The sequence below is a fragment of the Centroberyx affinis genome, unplaced genomic scaffold (assembly GCF_046629955.1).
Source record: "Centroberyx affinis isolate AG114_WGS23_722 - 3 ecotype Tasmania unplaced genomic scaffold, CSIRO-AGI_Caff_v1 ptg000423l_1, whole genome shotgun sequence".
Taxonomy (NCBI): Eukaryota; Metazoa; Chordata; class Actinopteri; order Beryciformes; family Berycidae; genus Centroberyx; species Centroberyx affinis.
This window is the reverse complement of record NW_027279088.1, coordinates 128,523-150,274: the sequence shown is the minus strand read 5'-3', so window position 1 is coordinate 150,274 and position 21,752 is coordinate 128,523. Positions and strand designations below refer to the sequence as shown.

Below are 21,752 nucleotides of genomic sequence, written 5' to 3'. Positions count from 1 at the left end.
GTCACCGTCTCTCTCTTTCTGGTCTTCCCAGTAAACAGCAAAATTACATCTAATCCCATCATCCTGACCACTAGCAGACAGGAACAAAGACAACAGTTCTCCTTCCAGCCTTTAGGAAGCACAGCCAGATCGGAGGATAGGTTTCTCAGTGAAAAACTAAGTATGTTCTCAGTGCGCCAATGGCTAATTTTAGGATTGAGAAGGAAAGCCAGTGAGATCATTACTCTGGTAGAGGCTCGAGAACAATGAGAAGGCTCGGGAGGCTCTCGATCAGAAACACGGTGCGGCTGCCAACAAGAACATTCATTAGGGACAAATAAAGAAAATACTTAGAGGCTAGTTTTATGTGAACCAATTTGTGGCGTAATTGTGCGGGCGGACTGAAATCGACCTCAAACTGAGGAGAAACGACTTGTTTTCAAAGTCGTCGTTCCGTGGCCTTTCTTGTAAAGGATAATCGCACAAAAACAACCGTTAACACTTCTGTGATGGCGTTACTAAGCAACATTCAAACAAACCCTCGACGTGACTTAAATGATCGGTCTCGTGCTTGGTTTTGAAAAATGAAGTCAAAACCCTCAGCCTCTACAGTCTATCCACTAGAATGTTTTGTCGGACCGTATACTGTGACCAGAGTCACAATAAGCCTGCTGAACTGACCAGGAACACCAGCTATCCTCAAAGAGAACAAAACAACTTGTGACGCAAGCCGCAGCCAGAGGCATGCAGCTCTAAACAACAAGGGGGAACTTTAAGGACAAGACTTTTATACTGTAATACAGAGCGCTTTCATCTGCAACACAACACCACTGGAACAGTGAGTATTAGGATTACAAAATGTGTGAGGTAGTGTGGAAAGTGCACAAATCATCAAAACAACGAGACAACTTTAGAAAATATGACTTGTACTGTAATACTCTTACATCATAACACATCTTGAGGACAATTTATTTTAGAGTACATGAGATAATAAGCAATTATAAGACACAAACTGCACCACAAGCAGTCTTACTACCTGCCTGCATGTGTTTAGTAACATGAAAATTGTACCTATATGTTCCTTTAGCATGTGCAGTGTTCAAAGTCAAAACTAAGGTCTCTGTCATGCTCCGGAACTGGCCTCGGTCCAATCCAGTCGATGCCGGTTCTGAAAGCCAGTGTGTGTCTTGTAACATGTATCCTGTATATTTAACATGTGCACTGACCAAAACCAGAACGGAAGAGAGGCAGAGTGAAATATTTTGTTGCCAAATGCAGTTCAGTCGATATGGGTTCTGAGATTCAGACTGGGCAGCCCCGCAGCCCCCAGTATGATATCACCTTGCCCTCAGCGCCTTCTGGGGAAATGATCTGCAGTGAACTGGTTCTGTGTGTCTCTGTACATTTGCCTACACATTAACAGGCACCATCCAAAACCCCGAAGGAAAGTCCCCCTTGATTACTACGAAACTGTAGCTAGGCTGAATGTGGTAACAAAACAACATAACACTCTCTTTACATCATAAAAGTGCCAGGCATGCGTTCAAATGGCCAATTGGAAGCAGGGACGTCTAGCTAGTGCAATTGTTCTGAGGAGGCTTTGAACTGCTAAAAACTCTGAAAAAGATTTTCTTCCAGTGGATTATGATTTATTCTGTTAATTCCCAGAGGTGATTTCTGTGGGGAAATCAATACCTCCAGTGGAAAAGTATGATAATCAATGGGCACAGAAAAATACTGCCTTGGCCAACATATAATCAGGCAGAACAGAACACCGCCCACATATCAATAATCCACAACATATCCAGCATATCAGGCCATTTAATCTTATAATGGAGTTCCAAACAACTTGACTCTCAACATGTAACCTGTTAACTTGATATTCTCCAATTCACCACTTTAATGCATAGTTGGTGAACACATTGTGGGCTTCAGTGTGTTTCAAAGAGGGCTGAGGGCCAGCGCTATATGTATGTTGGAGCACAAAATAGCATGGAGCATCAGAATGTTACAGTAGTAGACTCAAGGGGGACTAATTTAAAGCAGTATTATACTGTTGATACAGTGTCTATAGGAACCTTATGATGAATGGATGCATGCCTTGTATTTTTCAGTGTGTTTTAAAGACCAGTGAGGCAAGGCAGTAGGAAGTACCAGCCCAGAGGGACGAAATGTTGCATCTTTAAGAGTCTTATGCAATTCATAAAATGTTGACTGTCAACAGCGGGAAACTTTAAACGGAGTATCCACTGTACAAACAGCATACACAACTTATTGTCATTTAGGGGCTAAACATTCAATCTTATGGTAGATTAATTTGCAGATAAATGCTGGTTCCTATAAGAAACTTATGACGTCTTCTGCTGAAGACCAACTGGGTAGTGGGAGACAGCTCCAGTGGCAGTCCAGTTGGCTGGCTGCCCCTGTTGAACCCGAGCCAGTCTTGTATGTTTTTTTCCCATGTGTCCCTGCGAATGGTGGCTCAAACACACGTGTTGACTCCAACTGGCAAACAACCTGCACATCTCTCCTCTGTTTACCTAAATAGACGACTGAAGACTGAAAAATAAAACGTCTGCTGCAGTGATTACAAACCCCCTTAGAGTCTCCGGAGAAATTACATGCCGCCAATAACCCCCCAACTAAAATCGACCTTGTCATATATCTGGACGTTTATTTGGAGTCACGTTAAAACAAGCACATTAGAGCTACCGAGTGAAATGCCAAATTATAATTTAGCAAAAAGAAGAAAGTAAAGAAAAAAGAATGCATTTGTCTGTACCCGCTCCAAAAAGGGAAAAATGAGCCGGGCCATTTCAATTCATTTCTTACAACAACACAATTCATTTCTCAGGGCAATTATCAATTTGCCTGAAAAACTTGCAATGTCACTGCTGATGAGATTAAGGCCCATCAAGACACAATGGTCATTTCTCAACTACAGTCACATCAGGTTTACCCTTCAGTAAATCATTATGGCTTATTGATTCAGCCCAAGCTAAACAGCTGGATCGGATGTCCTGGGGTAAACAAGCCGCAATTACAAATAGATTCCGTAAAATCCATCAGATGACTAGCCGCGGCTAAATGGCTTTGGAGATGAAATGCATCCTGCTGACAAAAAAAAGCAAAAGACAGTTTTATGTCCAGCTAACAGTCAACAAAGTATAAACACCACAGGCAAACATGATAAACTAATAACCAAGTTGGATTGAAGGGCTGACCTTGGCCAGTGAGTCTTTTACATAACAGCTAGACCAGAGTGAGCTCCCATCATCTCCCCCCAGTTTAAACATCCAGCTCCTTATTCACAGTGTGCTCCACACATGGTAAAGCAATTAATAAATCATCTTTAGAGAGCCTAATTCCAATCATAACATGTTGGATGTCAGCAGCTCTTCTCATGAGGTGACTGGAGGGAAGGCTTTACAAGGGAAAATCCACCCTAACAACAGAATCCACATATGTTATTCCTATGACACTGGACCGCTCAGGAGTCCTGACTAGCCGCGGTTCTCTAGTTTCTAGCTTTAGGAGGGAGTTACATACTTGTGAGTCTGAACTGAACTGTGTAAGATGATGAGTTCTGTTTTAGGGTCGATTCATACCTGAGCTGCCTCAGCACATAGCTCTCTCTTTCCACTTGATTCTCCATCAAACAGCCAATACCCAAAAGGGGGCTAAATATCAGGACATATCAGTCTACATATCAAGAATCTATATATCAAGTATCTAACCCACCATGACCAACCAACTCAGGAGAATATGAAGAATTAACATTCCATTCATCATCCCCCAATTAATCACAGGAAGGATGGATTATTGAGAGAAATGAGGTGGGACTGAATTTCAATATATATGACTCCTATGCTGTGTATCAAGTATCACCGCAATCCACCAAACCTGGAGGACATGAGTGCTTCACATTTTTTATTCATTATCCATGCCATAAAGTCATCTTCACGTACAGAGAAACAAAATAACCAGTTAATCACAGGAAGGATGCATTATTACGAAGAGAGGAGAAGGAGGAAGTGGAGTTGAAGGATGGATGAAACCGAGCGCCTGCCGTGCCGCAAGTTCTTCTGCCGAGCTGAGCTGTAGTCCGTCATGATCGTTTGACTGCAGGGAGGCTCATTGTTTCACCGTGATTAAAACCACAAGGACTAAATGCCTCGGCCCTCTCCTTATTCTGATTGCTCTCGGAAACAATTTGTAACTTTTCATTACATCTGCTCCCGCGACACTGCAGCCATTTCCAAAGGAGATGCTATTCACTTAACTGGAAGACGTTTTATTCCAACGTGGAGCATCAAGGCTGTGGGAGAGTTTTGAAATTTTTAACGAAATACAGTACCAACACCTAGTTACCGCGGGCTTGTTTTCCCTTTATGAGAGAAATATTTGGATTAGAAAGAGCTTAAGACCGACTCGGTATATGTTTCTAATGAACTAATGCAGGCCGATAATGAGATGCCATATACAAACATGTCTAACACTTAACACTCCATTGCACACCCAACTTCAGGCCAGATGTGCTGTCCATTTATACCATTTCATTCACACACTATGTGTGCATGTATGTGTGTGTCAGTTCATTCTAAAATCCAGTCCAGGCTTTGTTTTTAGTCATTTACAGATAAACAACTGTCTGAGAGTCAGACAGACAAAAATGCAGACGGACAGTGAAAGACAGAGAAAAAGACTAATGGAAAAAAACCAATAAGCCAAACGCAAAGACAAACAGCCAGCTTGATGGACACAAAAACAGCTTAACAGATAGAAAAACAAAAAGTTAGACAACAAGACTGAGAAACAGACAGAGAAATAGACAGCTGGCGGATAGGAGGCCATGCAGATTCATAGCCAGTATACTCTAGTAATATTGTCCTTTGGTTGAGTGTTGCTGACGAGCTACAGCCTGCTTCAGCTGTGTGTGCGCTGACTGTTTACTGACGACCCCTAATGAGGGAATATACTGTCGAGATGTGAGTAAGCAAAGATGCTGCGGTATGGAAAAGCCATTAGTGCAGATTGGATGAAACGAGGAATGGAGGGGAAACCAGGAGGAAAAGGCGACGTGACCTTTCAGCTGTGAGCTTTTAAAGCAAGCAAGGAAAGAACCCTAATGGCCTTTTTTTAGAGCTCTGAAATGTCAAAGGAGCATTTTTCCTATCAAAACACTCGACAAGGGGGAACGTCATACACATGCAATGTTATTTACAGCTACAGTATGACCTCACTCAAAACAGGGAGTCATCACTCCTGTTGGGAACACATTTCCCAGGGACAAAAAAAGGCAAACAATCACTTGCTTATTTCCCCTGACTCTTCAATGCAATGCCTTGGCAGAGAATGTTTCAACCGTTAAAGTGTTTAGAGGACCTGGAGTCTAAACACTGTGAGATTCAAACAGTAGAGACTGGGGAGGCTTTTACAAAAACACTGCAACTAATTCAGTTTCCCAACATAAAGCTAGCCAAGATATTCCATTGGATCACATTAATTAAATATCTATAGGGGAACATGAGAGAGAGGTGGGCTATTAAGTTTATAAATACGCCATATGAGTATTAAATGAAAACCACTGCTGCAGTCAGTGAGGCTCTGTGTTGTGTCATGGACAGCTCCTAAACAGAGCAACTGCTCCAGCCATCCTCCCAGGTAAGAATGTGAGCATGTAAGTGTATGTGTGTGTGTCTGTGTTTAGTTCTTCCCATGGGTAGTGTTTTTGTGACTGACATACAATATCACAGAGGCCCACGACAAACAGATTCCTCACACTGATGAAAATAACATTACGAGTGCTTATTGCACTGTATGTGCACACTTGAAGAAGTCTCTGCATCAGAATTCCTGTGCTCTCCTGGCCTGACCTGGCCTGCCACCACCACTAATAACCTAAGAACCTATGGGAACCACTGGTGTGTATGTGTTTAACAGTGTGTTCATGACCATAAAGCAGGCAGTCACAACGCTGACAAGGTCTGGAACTGCATCATCTATTCATCTCTGTCCTCCTCTCCTCTGTTTCTCCAATTTGTCCATCCCGCGCCCCCAAGGGTTCACAGTTTCCAACTTAGAGACAGCAAGACACCATCTTGGAAAATACACTGGAGAGGATCTAAGGAAGGACCACAGTAATGGTGTGCGCGTATGTGTGTCATTTGCGCATGCACAGGTGTGTACATGTGTAAAAGTGCCTGCCTGTATATACATGCCTACATGTGTGTGTGCTGTTATGAGTTGTTGTGTGTGTCTGTGTGTGTGTGTGCGTGTGTTTGTTCTGAGGAGGGGGGTCCCAGAAAGTGGAAAACTGGCATAGTGGAGGGCTCCAGACAGCCAAGCCACTCATCTATTCTGGGCATCCAGAGCCCGCAAAGCCACAGTAATACTACTAGAGGAGGAAAACAGAGGAGGAGAAGCCTGGATATGTGGTGTCCTCCGAGGACCCGGGTCACTCAGGTGTCAGGACGATGCAGTGTGTTATGTAACAACATAGTAACATGGATTCATTACAAAGAAACAAGGTTAAATACTGTTGGTTGTTATTATTCCACTCTCAAAATAAGACTAGTTCCTAATACAGAAACTGTGGCAAAGTTATTGCAAATGTCAATGGAATGGTAAATGTCAGTGCAGTTTTTGTTCGTGTATTAATCCGTCATCTGAAGGCAAACAGTGACAGGATCTTTTACTTAACCTAAGCCTAACCCTCCTGCTCACTTTATGAGTGTGGACCTATATGTTGCATATGTTTATTATATGATAGTGAGACTTGATTGATTCACTATTATTCTGTGATATCACCAATATCATGTTAAACTATGGCACAGCTTGGGGTTGGTAAGCCTACCTGTCACTGTCTTGGTTTTGACCGGGCTGCTGGCATAGTCTGAGGCCTGATTGGAGGGCTGTTTGGCCAATGGCGTGCTCCCCACAGACACCTCGTCCTCTCTCCTCTTGGCCAGGGGAACTGCTCCGGGAGCCTGCAATGACATCACAGCATGACTGAGCACCCATGAGGTCATGGGAAATGTAGTCTTTTGTAGCAAGGATACTGAAAGTATGAACTGCACATTTTCTTTATGTGCATTCAAAGAAATTATAAATTACAAACACCTGCTTTTTATGTATTTTCCTGATTTTTGGAACCAATATTTCTTTAGTCTGAAAGAGAACATCAAGAGCAACAGCATGTCATTCATGTGAAAGAGCAGGTCTCAACCACTATAAGGCTGTTCTCTGTCAGCAAGGACATGACCCGGAGATAGTATTTGTCAACTCCAAGAATTGAAAGATCTGGGTTAATCAGGAGACACAAGGCACTAAGAGAGAGGTGGAGGCAGAGAGAAATAGAACGAGAGAAGAAGAAATGCAGTGGAACACAACAGAGACCTCCAAGAGCAACAAGGACCAATGACAGCTCCCTGTTTGTTTTGAGCAGCCTCCCACGCTGCTGGCAGGCCAACACACACACACACACACACACACACACACACACACAGGCTGGCAGCGAGGGGCTAAGAGACAGAAGAGTGGAAGGTTGGTCTGAAATGAGGAAACCCCATTAGCATCAGCCAGCAGCACCACTAGGCTATGATACAGCTGCACAAGGCCACAGGCCAACCGCCTACTGCAGCCTGTGTAAACACACACACACACACAGACACACACACACACACACACACACACACACACACACAGACACACAGATACACACAGACACACAGATACACACAGACACACACACAGGCTGAACGTTGGTGCAGTGTTTTTCAATGACTGGGTAGGGACCCAAAGGCTGGTTGTGGTAAGATTAAAAATGGGCCCCCAAATTATATTAGTATTCGAAGCTACTGACTGTGTTATGATGCCAAAACCTTCCCAAATCCTTGCAACATAATGTAGGGTGAATAAAATACTGTAGCTTAAAGTCAGGGTCAAACTTGTTAGGTATGACTAAACCACAGCCTGCAAAATCAGATTTGGGTCTTTTTTATGTGGATCTGCTTAGAGAAAGTTTAAAAACCTCTCTGTTAGTAGAAGCACAACATGTGCATACTGACAAATGAACACACTCATAGCATACACATACATTCTGAAACACACAGCACTTCCACAAGTGTCTAGTGCAGCCTGTGCAAACACATGCAAGAAAGCTAGTGTATACACATGCGTACATATGTTTGAAATACAAATACTCACTCATTACTATATATACATGACATTCAAGCATGCACATGACACTCACATTACTGTATGGACACACCATATGAGCGGTTTGATGGTTCATGTGATGTAGAGAAAAATGCATGATGGTTAAAAAATGGAAACAAAGCTAGATATTGTATGTTTCCGCTTGTACACTTGATGGAAAATATGTGCTTGGCCACATTTTAATACTCATGCTAAAAGCAGGTACCTTAACAAATGACCATCAGTCATTCCTGGTGGATGACATAATATGAGCTAACTCCCTGTACCACACACACTGAGGGGGCTGAGAACAGCAAAGGCAAATGCCTCTTTGCTTCTCAACCCTCTATTTTTCCTCTTATCCCTTTCTCCTCATTGCCCCCTTCCCCACTCCTCTCCCTATTCTTCTCTGGTTTCTCCTTTGCTTCCTTTTTTCTCTCCAGTACTTTTAGTTTACTTTCCATACAACCTCTCTCTCCTTTCTCCTCACCTCCCCTACACTCGATCTTCTCCTTTGCTTCCCCCTCTCTATTGTGTCTACTGTTTTATCCACCCCCCTTCGAAGCCATGCTCATCCATGCCTCCATTCCTCCTTCTTTCTCCCTTCCATACCTCCCTCTGTTCCTCTCTCCACCTCCTTTGCCTCCTCTCTCCCATCCACCCCTTCCCTCTCCCGCTTTATACCCTCCATACTTCCCTTCCCTGCTCCATACTTCCCTCTTCTATCCTTTCCTCCACTTCTTTCTCCTCAATCCTCCTCTCTTCTCCATAACTCCCCTCTCCTCCTCTGTGCCCTCCATGCCTCCCATCCTTTCCTCTACTTCTCTCTCCTCTGTACTCACCACCCCTTCCCTACTCTTTCCCTCTTCTCCTCTTGCCGCCCATACTTCCCTCTCCCCTTCCCTCCATACCTCCCCTCTTTTGTCCCCTTCCCTGCTCTCTCCTCTCCCGCTGTCGTTTCCTCCCATCCTGACCCTAACCAGTCAGAGTCTCATCTCCTCCGTCCTTCACTGCCTGTTGTCTGGCCTTCAGCTGAAGGCCTTGTCTAAACCAGCCAGACCTTGACAAGCAGCCCTGACAGGCAGATGAGGCGGAGGGCCTCACAGAAACACACACACACACACACACACACACACACACACGTCCACTACAGTGTGTCCACACACACAGCAGCCAGCCTTGTGTATCCTTCACACTGGCAGCAGTTCAACTCATAACATGTGCTTACCCCCGTACAGCAACGACCTCCAGAGCCAGGGGCCAATACACACTCCCAGTCTACCTACAGTAATTAACTCCCTCGCTCCTTGTCTAATACACACACACACACACACACACACACACACACACATACACAGAGTCTCACCCATACATGAACACACACATGCATGCCGACAGCCCTTCCAAACTGCAGGAGGCATGAAACAGATCAGCTTGCTGAAAAAGAAACATTAAAAGTATTACAATATGATACTTTCATTTACTATATATATTTATGTGCCTTTATGGGGTGAACCTGCACTATATCCCAGGCAATCAGACTGAGCGTGTCTGCATGTGGTGTGTGTGTGTGTGTGTGTGTGCGTGTGTGTGTGTGTGTGCATGTGTGGAGCGTGGGCACAGAACATTCAATGTCCATAACCATCACCATGACCCCTGTCAAATAAATAGAGAGAGACTGGATGGAAGACAGGGAGCAGAACACATGGAAAAAGGTAGCTGGGAGAGAGAGAGGGAGAGAGAGGGAGGGAAGTAGAACTACAGAGAGACGTTTTAGGCATTTAGCTGATGCTGTTATCCACAGCCACTTACAATGAGTGGAACAAGCTTAAATTCCTATATCACTACAAATGACAAGCAAACAAAAATCAAGCATAGACAAGAGGGTGTGTGAGAGAAAGAGACAAAAAGCTGAAAGAGGCTGACAGTGAGAGAAATGGACAAAGATTTGGTCTGAGGAAGCAAGAGAGGATCTAGTACCTGTTGCTGTTGCCTGCTGCTCCCTCTGTGAGGCTGGTGCAGCAGCCATGTACAGAAGACTGGGTCTACATTGACTGCTATGCCCTGGACGCTGACCAGCAGTACAGCACCTGGAGACACATAGAGAGAAAAAGAACAGGGGTTGACTTTAATTTAACCATAAAGCTCTGAGGGCAGAGAACACAAATGGTCGTGTCTGAAAGCCAAGATACCTATGGATGAGCAATTCTGCCAAAAATAAAGGCCAACAATACTTTGCCATCACTTTTATTCCCTGTATCCCAATGTTGTCGAAGAGAAAAACAAAAGAAAACATCAGTTTTACATTGATAGCAAAGGATAGAAAACTGGCTGGCCTTACATAATCAAAATCAATGCTAGCAAACTGTTGTGTGAAAGTCAACTCGGCACTCGTTTGTCAATATCCAACTTCACTGAGCAACACAAACTTAATCCAATAGGATTCCGATAAAAGAGATGCATGAATGACTAATGTGGAAACTATGTGAACTCTGAGACAAAAATGTTGTTCTGATGCTGATACAGCAATTACGGCTGTAAAGTAGGAGACACAACGATATGAATCACTGAAATCAATGTAAGCTTATAACGAATGAGTGAAAGTGACTAGGACAAATCTGCTCAGAATGAGTTTCAAGTTTCCCCACTCCTGAACATGTACACTGTGTCCTAATGACCTGCCGGTGGGTATCAAGCCTGCTCCTTGTAGTGCAGCGAGGGGCACAGTTTGTTTCAATTGCGCTGTTCAAAGTGGTGTCGCACAAAGCCAAGAATAACATTTTCTTTTTGATAAATTTCTATGAAACTCAAGACTTTCTCTGGGTTTTGGTTTACTCTTAAATAATAATCTTTACCAACAATAAGCGGGCCCTGAGGTAATGCGTTAGGATCCTATCAATAATGATTCCCATGCCGGGAGGATTAGCGCAGGGTCCCTGGCGTGCCGTGGAATGTCCCGGCATGACGACAGGAGGACGCTTCAGCTCTAGCAGGACTTTCAGCAGTTTAATGGAGCTTTGGACGAGGCCTGGTCTTCTGTTTCCGGCCCTGAGGCAGAAGAGTGTGTGTGTGTGTGTGTGTGTGTGTGTGTGTCACCTCTGACAGTGCCTGATTACTTATTGCTTGGCCTAACATTCCAGTCCCTTAATGGCATTGACAGAACAATCTCTCTCAATCTCTCTCTCTCTCTCTCGTCATTTCTCTTTCTCTCCCTCTCTCTCTCTCTCTATCTCTTTCACACACACACACACACACACACACACATTTTTGTTACACCAGATCTACAGCTTGGCACACACTACTCCCTCCTCCATCATTCCCTGTGAACAATGCAAATAAAACGGCTCTAATTTGCTCCACTTTTACAACATTCTGTGATTTGTGGCCTGTGAGCCTGTGTGTGTGTGTGGTGTGAAATGAATGTGAATGACTGTGATTGCATGTGCGGTGTGAAATGTGTGAGGGTGTGTGTGTGTGTGTGTGTGAGCGCTGTGAAATATGTATGTGTGTGTTCTGTGTATGTGTGTGTTCTCTGCGTGTGTATATGTAAGGTGTGAAATCTGTGCTGTGTGTCTGTATAAGCATAAGACCTGTGAAATATGGGTGTGTTGCGTGTGTGTGTGTGTGTGTGTGTGTGTGTGTGTGTGTGTGTGTGTGTGTGTGTCCGTGTTGCTGTGGCTGCTGTGTGAACACAAAGAGTTGCTAAGCATTATTTGCCAGGTGCCCTTTAATCGTCAGCCACGCATGTTTTAACAGTGATTACAGAATCCTTTCTGGGGAGGGAGAAGCTTTATTTCTCATTGGATCAAGTCAGACTGACTGGCAGGCTCTTCACCTCTCCCTTCACTGCTCCATCTCTCTTTTTGTTCTCTCTACTTTCTATCACAAGTCCTTCCACCTCCCCCTTTCTCAATCGTTTCCCCGTCCTTATTTACCTCAACCCTCCGTGCCTCCCCTCTTCTAACCTCCTTCCTTGCATCTTTCCTTCCTTCTATCCCATCCTTTAATCCTCCGATTCTTTCTCCCATATCCCCTCACTCCCTCTCTTTAACCTCCACCTCTACCTCCCCATCACCATCCGTCCGTTCTCCCTCCCAGTCCCTCTGTCCACCCGACCTCTTCTTTCCTCCCTTGGCCACCTCTATCCTCCATTCCCTCTCTCCACCCTCCCTTGCCAAACCATCCCTCCGCCCTCCCTCATCGTCCTCCATCCACCTCTCCCTCCCTCCTACCGAGGGGGAATCATAACCTCAGCCCTGTGGCTTGAACTCCTACACCACAGTGTGGCTGCTTAATAGGCCTTGGCTGTGGCTGCAGTGCTGGGGCCCTGCTTCAAGTGGTTTCATCATAGCCCAGAACAGCACTGAGCAGTATAGGACCCAAATGGCTGGGAATGAGCTGAGTAGTGAAGATGTATTCAATAAATTGACTCTAAATCGCGGTCTCATGGACTCACTGAGCACGACGAAGCACATTCAGCACAAATGAGTCATAGCGCAATAAGTCATATTACTTAGATGATGGATTGTTTATTTAAGAGTTATTGCAGAGGTAAACGAGCAAAAAAAAAAAAGATATAAAATGCCTAATTGCAGATAACTGTCGCGTTTAGAGCTGCTTGGCTGTGGTTATTGTACAGCATCAGTATGTATCGTGGCCAAACTGCATCCTTAGGGTGTGTTCACACTATTTTTGCTTTTTTTCAAACTGCCACCGCCTTTTTCACTTTAAAAGTAACGGGGAGCGGCCGCAAGGCAGACGGAAAGCGGCCACTGTGGAAAAAGTGTTGCGCCCAGTTTCTTCTTAGGCAAAGTGGAGCAGTTTGAGACAAGTTCAACGTTTTCGAGGAGAACACATGACATTTTTTGTGAGCTGACCAATCACAATATAGAGGAAGCAGGATGCTACATAGACAGCTGATAGGCACATCTGCCTACAGAGCCAAAGCCAGCAGACAGTCTTCTCTTTGGCACTGACAAATAAAATAACAAAACAACAAACCTAAATGAACAATAGGATACATGCATGCAAATTGTTCAATTATGTAACCTATGTCTAGTTTACCATGGAAAAAAAACACCACATCATCACCAAGTGAATCGAGTGTCTGAAGATACTGTCATCGTGTGACCCACTTTGTTGTATTATCAGCACCACAAAATGTGTTTGAGGCAGCACCTTTTCTACAAAATGGCAAAAAACTGTGAACAGGCCATGCTCCACAGTGAGCAAATACTAAGGAAGAAAGAAATACAGTAAGCAACTAAAGAAGATAAGTGAAATAAGTAAATAAGTAAACAAGGAAAATGAGTAATAAAAGTGATTAAACAAATACAATGAGCAAAGTAAATAAGACAAGCAAGTGAATTTCAAAAATAAGTTGAAGGAGAGTAGTTATACGCACATCACGTAGGTGCAAGGCTATCAGAAAACTGTGTTAATGAAAGAAGGAGTAACGCCTGTCACTCGACACGTTGTCACTATTAAACTTTTGTGGCATGGAGCAAGTGTGCAGGCGTTACTCCTTCTTTCAATTTCAAAAATAAGACCATAAGGTAAATGTATAAGTAAAGTCAAACAATAGGTAGAATACATAAGTAGGCTGAATTAGCCAGCTGTGTATTAGCAGTGTTTTCAGTGTAGTGGAATCTGCTTTTATCAAGGATGTTTGTTTGCCAATGACCACGGCCATAAACCTCGTTGACAGATCACAACAAACAGAGCAAATCATATTCAAATCATCTTTCTTTACTTCTCTTTCTTTCTTTCCCTCTCTTTCCTCCTTCTTCTGTTGACCTGCCTTTTGAAGCTTTTACATCCAGCCTGTGTGTCCTCTTTTCATCTCTGTGTTGACACTACCGTCTGAGAGTGACACCTCCTTTTGAAACGTGCAGCACCATGAAACGGCCTGGCATGCTTGCAGCGCGACCTCAGCAGCGTGCGAGCTGTTGTTCTTCACCGCTCTAACAGGGAGGCATGTGGGTAATTACAGAAAAGTGATGACAACGATAACAGAGGTGTTTTTCTTACTTCCTAAGTAATTCCTCCTCCAAAAGAAAAAAAAAGAAAACACAAGAGAGACCCGCTCTCAAGGATCTGGGCCCTGGATATACACACAAACACAGATCCACATATGTACGTATAGACGTGTGTGAAGGGATACACTCACCTTGACTCACCCACAGTGGACCTATTAATGTCAGAGTTCTTTTTGTTTTTTGTGGCTTAAGACCAGTGGAGTTAAAAGAGAACATGGGGCTGCTGGTGTTGTTTTATGGCTGGCTGACATCAGGTGCTGAGCAGCCTGAGGCTACAGGACAGCACCAGGCCAGACAGGCCAAGCCTCTACACTTCAAGTCCTGTCTAGGTCAATTCTTGTGTCAGCCTCCTCTTCTCTGGGTCAATACCCATGTCAGTCTCCCAATAATCTGTCAGTCATACATCTTTCTGTCTTTCTATTGACTTTGGTCAGTTTATGTGGTTTGTACATCAGACATTTTTTAATGTAAAATCTGTTTTTGTTCAGTCACTGTGAGCATGAAATTCAATAAACTGGGAGCGGTTAGGTCAATGCAAGGTCAATGCAGAGTCCCAAAGGTGAACCCACAGCCCTGATTAGGGTTACAGAGGGCAAGACCTCCCAACCGCAAGGCCGCGACCCCACCATCAAGACTTATAGACGGGCAAGGAGAGAGGTGGGAGGCATTCGCCACCCACCCCCCAGGTAGAGGGTGGGGGGGGTGTTCGTGTCCTAGCCAGCTAATCGGCCCCTCAGAATCGCTTCATTGTTGGACGCGAAGCAGCGCTGGGACCCTGCGTCCAGCTTCTCCAACAGAAAATAAATAAATATAGCCCAGCCCGCGTCAGCCAGATGACTTCTGACAGGTTTGGTTAATTTCGAAGCCAAGTAGCAAAACAAAACATTACGCCAGCGCACGGGGCCTACGCTGCCTTTAATTGCTTTTCCGATGAGCTCATGACTCGAAGGTGTCCTGGAGCGAGCCATGCAGCCCGACAGGTGTTCTACTAGTGTGTGTTTCGGTGTGAGTGTCTGTGACTGTGTGTGTGTGTGTGTGTGTGTGTGAACGTGTGAGTTTGTGTGTGAGAGCTGGAGCTGTTGACACCGCTGGAAAGGACCTCAGCTGTGTGTGGGTGGGTGGGAGGAACAGTGTGTACAGTATATGTACGTGTGTGTGTGTTACTGTGTGTATGATAGAAGTGTGTACATGCCCCTTTGTGAAAATAAGGAAGTGTTTGCGTTTGTATCCATTCATGTATGCACTGTGGGACAGTGAACCAACGCATTCAGCCACAGACCCAGCTCACACACACACACACAGACACATTCCCCACACTCTGACACACACACACATTGTATGGCTGTTCCCCTGCCGTGCTGCGACCCAGCGGCCCAGGGGCAACGGCATCACAGGAGCCCAGGGGCTCAGGAAGGACACAGGCAAGTTTGACTGGAAACAGACCCTGGCCTACGGAAAGCCTGCTCTCACTCTGGGCCCATGCACCTCTCTGTCCTGGAACTCTGTATATGTGTGTGTGTGTGTATGTGTGTGTGTGGTTTTAAGAGAGTATGAGTGCATATGTGCATGTGTGCGTGTCTTTCAACATGGCCCAACTGTGGTAGCCTTCAGTTGACAGGCTAGACCCACCTCGTAAAGCTTGACTATGGCTGTGGGTACAGTAACAGTAAGAGGCAGGAAGAGAGCAGGAGAGTGATGCAACCAGAGAGGGAAGGAGGGAGAGAAAGAGGGAGAGAGAGAAAGACAGAGTCAGAGAGGCAGAGAAAGACCTGGAGATAGACAGAAAGACAGCGATGGAGACACATACATTCAGAGAGAGAGACAGAAACAAAAACAAAGAGAGAGAGAGACAAAGACAGACAGACAGAGATACAGAGATACACAGACAGAACGCATAAGACAGTGGATGATGAGAAAATAAGAGGTTGTTTTTCAGAAGTCATTTTCTAATCTTCATGATAAGTGACCAGGCTTCAGGGCTTGGCCACGGATCTGTATGATTTATGGGATGACTAAGTCTTCGTACACGCAAAGTCCTGTGAACCGGATATATCAGATACAACCAAGTCTGGATGAGCAGAAAAAGCTGTGTGTGTCTGTCTGTGTGCCTGAGTGTGTGCATTGTGCCATCATTCACGTGCCTCTGTGTATGTACGTGTATGTACATGCATGAGTATATTCATGTGTGTGTATACTGTATGTGTGCCTGCCAACCTCTGTGCATGGATGTATATGTAAGTATTGAGAATAGAAGTCATTCACAGAGACAGACATCTATCCCCGCTCTCATCAGGGCTGAGGCTCCTTCTTTCCCATCTGCTGGGCTCGGTGACTCATGGTTGTTATCTGTGGACTCAACACATTACTCAGACTAATGTCCAAATCCAGACTACAGCAGTGACCATGCAGCAATGATGGAGCAGAGCTGAAGGTGGGGTTTGACTGTACAGAAGCTATACTTTATACATACTACTGTGTATGTGCATGTGCATCCCAAACTTCCCCTAGGGGATCAATAACGTGCATCTTATCTGTGTGTGCACGTTCCTGTGTGTGTGTCCATACAGAAAGTAAAAAAAGGGGTCATTAAAAAAAAAAAGAATATTCGAATATTGGTTGATGGGGATTGTTGACTTCTAACTTAACTTGTGATGTTTGAAGACCAGCCACTACAAGGCTTTTTGCTTTTTCTCACGTTGTTTTGTACTCATCCTCTGGTAGCTGCTTTTGATAGCAATTCTGTCATTATCATAAGCCACACAAAAGACCAGCATGGGAAAACCTCAAGAAAGAGAGTTGTCATACCATGGGTCATGAGTGACAAAAGCCGAACTGAGGGAATCTGCCCTCACTGCAAACATGATTGCTGAATATATACCACAGTAGTACAGTAGAGAACATAAGGTGATATAAATCACTGTTTTAGCCCATAATATGCTGTAGCCTTTGAAAAATTTCCGCGCACACTGAATATTTGAATATTAGTTTAGACCATGCACTGAATATTTGACCACGAGAAAATGGACTTATGCACATCCCTAGTATGTATGTAGGGAGGCCAGATCGGGGGTTTGGGGCAGCAGAACAGCAGCTCTGTTAGGCTCCAGATGTTGATAAGAAGCTCCATAGCCATCCATATCCCCCCTTCCACTTGATTCCTAGCCTTCATAAATCCACATCAGCTCTCCTGGTGTTGAAAAGACAACCAGACGCTGCACAATCGCTGCCTGTGCCACGGCTGAAACCCAAGCAGCCCCGATTCAGAGTGCAAGTTCAGCTGTTATCTGTTCTCTTATCCTCTCTCTCCTAGACTCTTTCAATCTCTCTCTCATACAGTATACATACAAAAAATACTCTGTCTCTCTCACTGGAAATCACACTGAAGGAAAACGCTCAAAGTCACAACCAAATGTGACCTGGCCCTTGTCAGCAAGATAGCTAGCGTTCTTAATGAGAGAAAAAACAGACTGGGGCCTGATTGCATTAATGTATCATTACCATATCCATCATGGACATACAGTGCACTGTGTGAACTCTAAGTGAGCCCCAATGTAATGTAAGAAGAACAGGAGAGACACTTCTGAGCTCATTAAAATAAACAGACTTCTACTTCTGCTGCTGCTTTCCCACAGACCAGTTTTACACCAGTTACCTTGAAAACTCCTTATCACTGCTATCATTCAGCTGGCTCATGGGCTTTCTCTACAGTTCAAGCTGAGTTCTCTCAGTTTGTCATGTGGAGAAGGGGAGTCAAGAAATTTAATGTCTGTCATTAGCTGGGTTTCCATCCAAGTATTTTTATGTGCATTACGATGTACCAAATAGAATACCTAAGCCGAATGCAAATGGCAAAATTTGAAGTTTCCTTGATACTGCAAAAACATTTTGTTATGCTCTCTTGAGGCTGAAAGGTCCATAAAGAAATTACACAATAAAAAGCAATGGAAATGCATTTGTCAAATAAATGACGTAGACTTGGCATGATCGGTATACAAATGGTCCAATTTAATTGCACGACAGTTCAAAATTGGCTTTGGACGTTGTAAAATATCTGTCTACCATGACCTCCAGAAATGGCATAAGACAGCATAAAATATGGCCAACATTAGCTGACACTAAAGAATAATAACAACTCGCCCAATGCTAATCAATTATTGAACAACCCAGCTGATGGAAACACACCTAATTCACACCATTTTTGATGACATTTCACAAGTTTGCTTAAAATTCACTTGAAACTTAGATGGAAACATAGATACTGTGGCCTAGGATTGTCGGGCTCTCTTTGTCTCATTCGCTTTTCTTTCTTCTTTCTCGCTTTCCCTTTGATATTCTCTCTCCGCTCATTCATTCCTTTTCCTCTGCTTTCATAATTTCTCCCAAATTTCCTGTCGTCTGTTGTTGCCTCTCCTTTTCTCTGTCTCTGTTCAGAAACTGACCGGCCTCACAATCCAGCCGTCCCACGCAACAAACATCCAGACGGCGGGCGTCCAACCCTGCCTTCTCCAGCCATCCTCTTCAGCTCTCTCCACAGCCCTCAGCTTTTTGTAGAGCCATGCGGGACAATTGAGGACGAGATCCTGTCTTCAATTACGTTCATTTCTTTCCATCTCTCTGTGTGAACTCTGTTCCCTCAGTCTTTCAGCTTGGCCTTTTGTCAGTTCAGTAGACTTAGTAATGATCTCAGTGACAGATCAAAGACCTCTGGCTGAGATTTTGGGGTCACTCAGGAAGCTGGGAATGCTGCACTGGGGAATCTGAAGTTTGCACGGCATATGCAATGGATCCTCTCCTTGTGTCTGTCTGTCTGTGTATCTATCCGTCTCCCTGTCAGGCTGTCGATCAGTCCAGTCGTCATCAAGCCGTCTGTGAGTCTGTCTGTCATGCAGTTGGTCTGTTTCGGTCTGTCAGTTAAGTCCATTTAAATTTTAGAGCACTTTTAAATCCTCTTTTTAAATTTGGCTTCATTGCTGGAGTTTTTTTGCACTGCATTTCCCAGGGATTAGTTGTCAAATGATGTCTTGATGTCTTGTTCTTTGGATTTTCTGTTTCTGTAGGTGGCGCACTTTTCTTTGTCTGTTCAGCCATGGTGGCCATCACTGCTCATGCTAACTACCAGGTCTTCTTCTATTTATTCTAAAGTAACAGCTGTTGCTGCTGCCGGAAACATAAAACGCATTACTTATTGTGAGCAAGAGGAGTTTTCCCGGTAAAGACCTACTGGACACAGTTTGTTTAGGACAGCTAATGTAAAAGCTTTCAGGGTATAGGTTTAATCACTGTTGTCTTAGATCAATCAGCAATACAGAGAAGCAAAATGGACATTCATTTACATGAAAAAAATCACAGATTATTATTTTAACAAACAGGTTTGACACAACGTGCTTTACAGAAGGAAGACAGCAGCATGTTTGTCAGTGGATCAGTCCTTCTGTCTGCCTGTAAGTTGGTCTGTCTGCATGTCTGTTATTCTCCACGAATGTCTATCAATCCCCCAGTCTGCCTGTGTCTGTATTTTACAGTATGTGTTCAGATAAGATGAGAGACTATCACTCATCCCACATACAGTAGTCCTCGTCTAAACTCACTCATATGAACCCAGTGTTCATCTACTTCAATCTACTTCTTCTGAGTCGTCTGTATAAATGATGTGTGCATGTGTGAGAAAGGGAGAGTAAGATTGTGCATATGTGTTTTTATTCTCCATTAACCACAATAACTATCACTGTGTCAGCCTCTTACATTCCCACCACTTCTCTCCAAACCGACAGCAGAATAATAAATACATCTGCTGGATATGGAGACAGAAAGAGAGAGAGAGGGAGAGAGAGAGAGAGAGAGAGAGAGAGAGAGAGAGAGAGAGAGAGAGAGAGAGAGAGAGAGAGAGAGAGAGAGAGAGAGAGGAAGAGGATGTTTATAGGAAATAGCTAATATTGCTTAAAGAAACTCTCCTCTTCACCATTCCTCCTCCTTCCTTCCCCTCTCTTTCTCTTTCTCAGTTTCAGTCTCTCGTGTCCCTCTCATCTCCCGCTCTCTCGATCCACCTCCTCCTCTTGCTTGCCACAGTAGATTGAAGATTACTCCTCTTAAAGACATAGCCTTAAGTGGTTGCACATTTGAACCATTTAGCAATTTAGTCTAATGGTTTCAGGATGAGCTGATGTTTTAGCTGCAATGGAGGGACGAAGGGATAGAGGGATGGAAGGGGTGTATGGAACAATGAAACACTAGTTGTGATTGGCTGGATATCCTCATCCAGGAAGAGGGTCACTGCAGTGTCAGCGCTACAAGGGATGAGTTCAAACAGCAATAGGATGATTCTGGATCCACCAATTAGGAGAGAGCGTAGGGAGAAAAATATTCAGAGACTTGTGAGCCAAGTGAGGATAAAGATTATTTCGGCCTGTTTTAGACTCAGAAAGACCTGGTGTTACAGTGAAAAGGTCATGGCTACACTGATACATCATAATAATCTTTTTTCTGTGGATTAATACAGAGAGCAAGAGTTTGATGTTCTCTCGAAGTTGTGAATTAGACAAATACAGCAGATTAGATTGCATTAAATGTGACATTGAGGTTACAAATTCCATGAGTCCAGGTGACTGATAAGCATGTTAGCTCACCAAGGACGTACAGTGTGTGTGTGTGTGTGTGTGTGTGTGTGTGTGTGTGTGTGTGTGTGTGTGTGTGTGTGTGTGTGTGTGTGTGTGTGTGTGTGTGTGCGTGTGTGCGTGCATGCGTGTGTGACCTGATGCTTCAGAGGAAGAACCCCTTCACATCTTTGGCCTGTTATTAGTGACTGATGAGTGAAGCTGTGGTTTGAACACCCCTCACTGACAGCAGAATACAGACAGAGTGTGTGTGTCTCGCTGTTAGAGGATGTCACTCCTGTCTGCACACACACACTGATGATAAGGAGGAAGTGTTTATACCCTTCAAACATCACGCACATATAGACAGGCATGCACTCGTGCACACACACAAATAAAGAACGCTTGGGCCACCTGCAACACAGGACTTCCAAACCACTATCAGCTGCCCTCCATTAACAAACCATGGCACTAAAACAGTGATGAGTCAGCTACTCCAAACACACTTCAAATGCTCCCCAGACTGGCTTACTGTAGAACAACAGAACGGATAGGGAGGAGAGGGAAATGGGAGGGGATAGGAGAAAGACAGAAAGGTTGGGAGGAAAGAGGGAGGGGAAGAGAAAGGAGAGAGGTAGGGAAGACAACAGGGAGATATAGGGATGGGGGAGGAAGAGCAGAAGAGAGGGAAGGAGGAAGGGCAAGTCTTTGAAAATAGAAAAGCAGCAGCAGCAGTCGCTGGAGAGACTGCACTTATCCTTCACCCTCTAATCTGATAGTTGTAGTGAGGACACAGTCCACATCTGGGGGGACAGAAGCCTGTTTGGTCCAATTATCTCTCCATCGCTGTCTAATGCCTGAAAAGCAACACATGCATGTCTGAAAGCATACATACACACATGAACAAATGAGTGTAACACATATGCACACATATGCACACAAACGC

The 21,752-nt window shown here is 44.3% G+C and overlaps 1 protein-coding gene across 1 annotated transcript in view; it reads right to left on the bottom strand.

Annotated features, from left to right (window-relative positions):
• Positions 1-21,752, bottom strand: part of LOC139641993 (intermembrane lipid transfer protein VPS13B) — a 333,765-nt gene that overhangs the window by 199,609 nt on the left and 112,404 nt on the right. Inside the window, exons 19-20 of the mRNA XM_071516677.1 lie at positions 10,159-10,268; positions 6,836-6,968 (exon numbers count right to left, since the gene is read on the bottom strand). Of these exons, the coding sequence (XP_071372778.1) occupies positions 6,836-6,968; positions 10,159-10,268 (243 nt within the window). The remainder of the gene's footprint in view (positions 1-6,835; positions 6,969-10,158; positions 10,269-21,752) is intronic.